At 36.1% G+C, this 7,146-nt stretch overlaps 1 protein-coding gene across 1 annotated transcript; it reads right to left on the bottom strand.

Moving 5' to 3' along the window:
* Window positions 1–412: 412 nt before the first annotated feature.
* LOC110371616 (ATP-dependent DNA helicase Q5) lies at window positions 413–7,009 on the bottom strand. The gene is made up of 11 exons (XM_021327952.3): window positions 6,723–7,009; window positions 5,826–6,472; window positions 5,625–5,730; window positions 5,292–5,452; window positions 4,952–5,142; window positions 4,641–4,850; window positions 3,964–4,171; window positions 3,089–3,298; window positions 2,866–2,998; window positions 1,202–2,605; window positions 413–616 (listed from the first exon to the last, which is right to left on the bottom strand). Exons 1-11 carry the CDS (start codon window positions 6,814–6,816, stop codon window positions 510–512), a joined length of 3,471 nt encoding a protein of 1,156 aa, XP_021183627.3. The 5' UTR covers window positions 6,817–7,009; the 3' UTR covers window positions 413–509.
* Window positions 7,010–7,146: the final 137 nt, after the last annotated feature.

Below are 7,146 nucleotides of genomic sequence, written 5' to 3'. Positions count from 1 at the left end.
CCGGGGCACGTAGGAAGTTACAGATAAGGCTAGAAAAATCGACATTCATAAACGCAAATTCGTCAGAATAGCGAGTGCACTCTACTCCGCACACTGCAAACTTTTAGCCGACCGATCTGTTTAGATTCATAAATCAGTATAGAGATGGATATTACAACGCACATTTACAACGCTCAGATAGGGATGTAGTCGACATCAGACCGACTGCTGAAAAATTTAATTAGATTCAAGAGCCAACGGATTACACTGCAGTATCTCTTTATAGTATGATTGCAGTGTGTGATTTGCTCTGAGATTTACTAAATGAAAAGAATATTCGAAAACTACGCGTGTCATTCTGAAGCACTCCTTTAATTTGACGTCGTTATATGGCATTTATGTATAAGGCAGTTTACATAGCAAAATAACAACACAGGTTTAAACTTTCCTTGTCATTTAATTAATTATGCATGTGTACAAGAATAACAATAATATTATTGATAAGGCATTCAAACTTAATAAATTATTTATTATACAACATTACTCAAATTTAACTTAACAACTAGATCACTCTCGCTCTCTATTTTAAACTCTTTTCCAAATGTTTTCTTTAACAACAAGTCAATAGCCGCTTCTTCTGAAAACGAAAAAACAAAACGATTAATTCCAAAACATTCAATTAATTCACTAGCTTCCATCAGTGGTTTTACTCTCGTTTCGTGCGTACTTTAATCTTCCTCGATAAATTGAGCACTTAAAGATTTTTTATCAAACCTGTAGTTCCCGATATTAGCACGTTCAAACAAACAAAATCCTCTCAAAAACTCCTAGCCGATTATCGGCTACGGATGCTGTTCTCATGTAAGGAGATTAGCCATCTACCCAGGACATATTATAGTGCACGAGCATTTGCCCAGACACAGGTGCACTCACTATTCCTTCACTCTCATAACCCGATGGGACGGCAATCCGACACGACCGGAAAGAAATCAGGTGCTGGACCGACATTTACGTGCTCTCCGATGCACGGGTGTATCAATCGCCAACGTCCAGGCTCCGGGCTGCTTTGTGAAAGTTTATAAAACCCACAAAGCGATTTCGCCCCGACCCGGGAATCGAACCCGAGACCTCATGCTCAGCAGCCGCGCTTGCGACAGCTAGACCAACGAGGCAGACCAATAAATTTATTAGAATGTTGCATGTTTTTACATAATTAACTTACCCGTAACTTGTATAGCCAGTAATTGATGAACAATATGTCGTGCAGTAGTCTTGAACAAATCACGACTGCTTATTTTTTTCTTCTTATAATACGGCATGAGCAATTTAACCACAAGTCCAGCAAGGTCCACTTTTTCCGCTTTCTTTGTAGTAGTTTCATTCTTTTTATTCGCGTCACTTTTGCTCTTATGTTTGCTCTCTTTACGATGTGGTTTTTCTGATCTATGTTTATCGCTTTTACCTTCTCTAGATTTTCTTTCATCTTTACTTTTCTTACTTAAACTAAGTTTGTGTTTAGAAACATTCAAAGATTTGTCCTTATGTTTAGATGGTGATGGGGAAGACTTTATGCTAAGAATTTCTTGAGTGGTATCAATGTCAAGCTGTTTTTCAACAGGTTCTGGTTCGGGTGGCAGATCTTTAAACATTTGTAATTTTTGTAAAACAGCGTCGGCTTCAAGGCTCAATTTACGAGCTTTGTTCAAATTTGCATCATCCCCTTCTACGAGTAGCGAGTCTGAAGAAAAACTCTGTTTATTTTCATCAGAAGAAGTATCCCTATCGTTTTTCGATTCAATGGAATCACTTGTATTTTGATCATTTTTTGTATCACTTATAATCAAAGTCTCTTCCCCACTTTTGTTCACTGTTAAATCAGTACCATCATCTATCACTAATTCTTTTTCAGATTCATCATCCGACTGACCAAATAGGGATGCCGATTCCGCAGAAGTATCTTGCTTCTTTGTTGATTGTTGGTTCGATTCCTTGGCGCTATCATTTACTTTGGACTTTTTTTTCTTTTTATGGTCTCCTTTATCACGATCCTTTACTTTAATTTTCTTTGATATGTTTCTTTCATCTTCGCTGTCAGAAGACTCACCAAAAAGAGCCTTAATCTTTCGCTTTGAAGGAGCTTTACTTTTGGATATCTTGCAATCTGTTTTCGTTTCGTCTTTTACTTTTACATTCCTGTGACTTATATCTTCTTGTTCCTTATCAACATTGCAATCTTCTTCACGTTTATTTGGTATACCTTTTAGTGTTATATTTATAACAAAAGTTTTTGAATCTATAGACTTTACATGGTCAACAATAGTGTGAGTATTTTCATTTTTATCTACAACTTCACCACTTATTTCTTTTAATTTGAGTGTTGTATCGTTACTGTTAGTTCGACAATCATTAATAACACTACTTTTACTGTCTTCATCATTGTCATCAATTACGAGTCCGTCATTATCACTTTCGTTTGAAGTGGTCTCAGGAGATTCAACTGATGCTGGTTTAAAAAAGTTTTTTAGTTTTGTTTGTGTTAAGGGATCCCTCCTGAAAGAATTTGCTTTCCTTTTTGATTCTTTGTCTGCTTTACATAACTTTCGTGCTTCATTTTTATTTTCCATATCTTTTGAACAAAAAAGTCATTTAAATCATCGTCGATATCGTCTAGTACTATAATATTAATTGTATTCATACACTACCCCACTCAAACTCCTCACATACAACAAATTAACATTAATCATTATTATGAAGCTTCAATCTTACCATCAGTTACGGCATGCGACAATGCAAACTTCCTTTAATCCATCAGAAGTCACTACAATGGTAACATAACTCCTTACACCCTTTCCCTTCCTTACAAATAGTGAATTACCTCAATCTTACCTAATTGTGATGCTGTGATAAAACCATTATTGTTTTGTGCCCGTTCTAATTCACGAGTAGCTTCATATTTATTCACATCGAAACTTTTCAGTTGGGGATAAATTTCATCTTTGCAAGCTTTTATAGATGCTATCTGTAAATGGAAAAAAAAACATTCAAGATACCATCATGTGTAATCGTGTAGTCGCTAAATGTATGTTTCGGAAATAAGTAAATTGCTTACCAGTTTCGACATTGCCCGCCTGTACAAACTGATGACTGTGCTATTAAAGAAGGCTTCGTATTCTAGTTCTATTGCGCACTGTTCTATGTTCAGTTTAGAAAGGGGCTTATCAAAATCGTCGCGATCCTTTGTGCTATAAAAGTTGTTACTCAGAGCATCGGTCAGTAATGTAAGGTAGCCATCGCGGCTTGATACTGTTAATCCGGTTACCTGAAATAATATCGCTTATATTTTTCATTAACTGCTTATATTTTATTTGAATAACATGAAAATGACAATGACAAATCTCCGATGTCAAATATTTTGTAGGCTCAAAAATGAGTTTGAGTTGAAGTTTACAAAGCCTTATTTGTGTGGCTTATTTAATCTCTATTTTAGACGGCGCCGACCTCTAATGATAGGTATTGGGATAAGAGCACGAGGATGGTAATTTTGAATTAATTTATATTTTGTCGGAATTTCCTTAGTACTATTAAAACGTTCTTACGCATCGCCAAAATAGAATATTGTTTCTGTAATACTTTGAATCCGCGAATACTTTGCATCTTGATGGAAAGAAGAAAAATTAATTGCTATAAATGCAGAATGTATTGATGGCCAAAGTTGGTTTTATATATTTTTAAATGTGTATAGAATAGATTGATTTGAAATCCGCAGCAAGAAATTTGTTTCCGGACCTAGATAAAACATACGCCATGTTCAGCGCCGATAGGGTAGCTTCCTACCTAACATGAAAGAATTCCGGAGCCTATTCGATACAAACAAACAAATCTTTTTTAGAAGAAGTATGTACTCATATAAATTGAGAAATATTAAGAATTTTGAAATGAATCATCAAATTTATAAGAGTTAAGAAGAAATGAAATAAAACCAACCTTATTAGCCGTACTCTGAGCTGCTTTGCATTTGGAATTCTTAGCAGATTCTGCGTCGATACTAGATTTCTTATCGTCCGTGCGTTTCTTTCTGTTGGCGAACTCTTGCATTATAAGCGATTTGGTTTCCTGTGCTATGCGACGTCGACTACTTTCGCCGTCGGAATCACCGCTGTCACCTCCGCCGCCGTAGTAAGACTCCGCTTCTCTGTTATGGTAATTAATTGTTGTTTCAGTATTATGTTAAGAAATCATTTTATTATGGTCAAGGGGATAAATCTATTTTAGCTACTAATTATACTTAAAAGGATGTTCATGTGTCAAATATTTTTTTTAACTAGTTAAAATAGGATTAGGTGTCTTAATATTTTGTTGCGTGCTGACCAATGTAATTGAGATGAAAAAGTCTAAGTTAAAGGTTTTATTTCATATAGACTTATTACAGGTGCTTAAGAGTTCTTTTGTTTAGTCTTCAGATAGTTTTTTGGGTTTATAGATCATAATGCAGATAAATGATAGTACTCACATTAAAAAGATCAGATATTTGGCCAATATCAGACCGGCTGAAAAGTTTGGTTAGAAACAAGATTTTCTTTAAATTCGGTATTCTAAAGAGTAGTTGTTTTTATGTCTTCTAAGTGCTGAAGTTGAGAGAGATAAGTGAATGTAGTGCTAACCTCTTCTGGCCTTGTCGGCCTTCCCCATAGAGGTCGGAGACGTCCTGGCTGACGACGAGTCCGCCGGAGCGCAGCTGCGCGGAGGAGGCGCGGCGCTGGTGCTGGTCGAGCGCGCGCCGCACGTTGCGCTCGTCCGCGCACACGTCGCAGCGCCCGCCGCACTTCGGGATCTCCTCGCCGAAGTATTCCGCGAACACTTTGTGCCGACACCTGCAGCAAATCATTTCAAAATAAATACACATTAAAAGTACATTTTTGCTAAAAACAACGATAGAAGTAGACACTAAAAGCGAATGGTTTATAAAACTTACTTGATCTCTTCGCAGTATTTCACCATTATTTCAAAACTTTTATAAGCGACCTTACACCGATTTTTTTGTTCTGGAGTTTTACATCGCCCTACTTCAGATTTGAGCAGAAAGTCGACAGCATTGCGCTCGCTACGGCAGTAGTAAATGCGACAGAAAGCAGGTTTTCCATCACGACCAGCTCTGCCAGATTCCTGGTTTGAAAATATAGTATTAGGTATTAAGAATTTGAAGTATTCTAGTACCTAGACGTAACTGAAATTTAATGTTCCTTATCTCATGCCTATGAACATTATAATTCTCAAATCAGTAAAACAAAAAAGGAAATAAAACAACATGTTACTTGATAGTAAGCAGCGACATTCTGCGCGATGCCCCAGTGCGCGACTGCGCGTACACTCGCTTTGTCGACGCCCATGCCGAACGATACGGTCGCACACACGCACGGGACTTCACCCCGGGACCATCTCTCTTGTACAGTTATGCGATCCCCAGATTTCAAACCTTAAATTTCAGGTTCAGTATAAAACATATGTTTTAGTATTAATTAACAAAAATATATGTAATTGAAAATGCAACTTATATCAAGAAAAGTTTTTCATTGAATGTTGGTATGTATGTAAAATACCACACATCAAAATTATGTTTTAGAATATTAAGCATTTGCAAAGCATACCTCCATGATAAGCTAAAGACATTAGACCCCTTTTACATAACATGTTAGCTAAATCTTCAGTTTGTTCCCGTGTTCGACAATAAACAATAACTGCATTTTTATCTTTCTGAAATATGGCATAAGTACAGTTGAAAACAATTAAATTTAAAAGTTATAATAGTATTTGGTAAAACTGGTAAGTATAAATTTTTGAATACTAACAGGTTTCACATTTTCATCTTCCTTGAGGCTTTTTTTTAAGAATTCCATTAAATGGCCCACCTCATCATCAATGCAGTTTTGATATACTACATCATAGAACAGGTTTCTTCTGAAACTTGGTGTTTTATATTGTGCAACAGGTAGTAACAGCTTGAGATTAGACAGTATGTCCTTTGCCACTTCGGCACTTGCTGTGGCTGTGAGAGCAACCCATGGTACACTTTTATATTGTTCTCTGAGATCACCTAATTTCAAATAATCAGGTCTGAAGTCATGTCCCCACTCACTCACACAATGAGCTTCATCTACAACTATATATGAGACTTTCTTATATTTAACAAGGTGCTCCAAAAGAGATTTAAATGTGCCAGTTGCAGCCTGTTCTGGTGTGACGTATAAAAACCTTGTGTTGGGTTTCATGCTCCGTAAATCATTAAGAACTCTCTCCCTGTCTTTGGATGTCATTTTAGAGTTGATAGATTCTGCAGTAATTTTAATTTTGGAGAGGTGATCAATTTGGTCTTTGATGAGTGCCAGAAGGGGAGAGAATACAATTGCAACTTTGTTGTCTTGCAACATGGCTGGTAGCTGGAAGCACAGTGACTTACCAGATCCAGTGGGCATTGATACATATACATCATGAACTCCTGGAATTATAAATGAGAATTACAATAAAGTTTGGTAGTCCTAGATATACGTGCATGGACTTATTTGGTACCTATTTTATGTTATTTTTCTACAAATTGATTGATTTATATAAGGGTTAGTGGATGAATAGCCATCAGCCTTAATGTATGTGGCTATTTTTGTAACACTGTTGGAATGTCCATATTGCAGCAAATATTAATGTTTTTACCTGAAAGGTAAATTAGCTTTGGCTAAAATTGTTCTACTTACCTCTAGCTATAGCCCTAATTGCACGCTCTTGAAGTTCACTTTTGAACTTTCGATGTCCAAAACATTGAAACAATTTTTCTGTTACGTTATCCATAACGATAGCTGTTATTGCACTCCTATCACCAAGAAAATTATGGCACGTTTATAGTTGAGACTTTTAACCATATTAAGTGTGAAGGCATATTTCATATAAAAATAATGGTAAAATACTATAAATAAAGAATAAATAAAACAACCTCAAATTATTTCGTATCTAAATACATCACTGACAAGACATTGACTTGTCGTGACATTGACAGCAGATTTAGCGCGTTCAATACGTTCAATACTTTATTTTTAATGATTGTAAAACCGGTAAAATAAGGCTGGAACGGAAGGTTTACTTTTTGAGAATTAGAATTAAATAGTTTCGAAGAACTCGTTA

This window comes from Helicoverpa armigera, chromosome 13 (genome assembly GCF_030705265.1).
Source record: "Helicoverpa armigera isolate CAAS_96S chromosome 13, ASM3070526v1, whole genome shotgun sequence".
Taxonomy (NCBI): Eukaryota; Metazoa; Arthropoda; class Insecta; order Lepidoptera; family Noctuidae; genus Helicoverpa; species Helicoverpa armigera.
This window is presented reverse-complemented; position numbering and strand designations above follow the sequence as displayed.

Bases quoted from the DNA above. Each gene is read 5' to 3' on its own strand.
- LOC110371616 (XM_021327952.3), bottom strand. From the start codon at position 6,816: ATGGATAACGTAACAGAAAAATTGTTTCAATGTTTTGGACATCGAAAG. The intron at 4,172-4,640 runs GTTAGCACTACA...TTACCATAACAG, and splicing joins GGCCGACAAGGCCAGAAGAG to AGAAGCGGAGTCTTACTACG. The intron at 2,999-3,088 runs GTAAGCAATTTA...TTCCATTTACAG, and splicing joins GGCGGGCAATGTCGAAACTG to ATAGCATCTATAAAAGCTTG.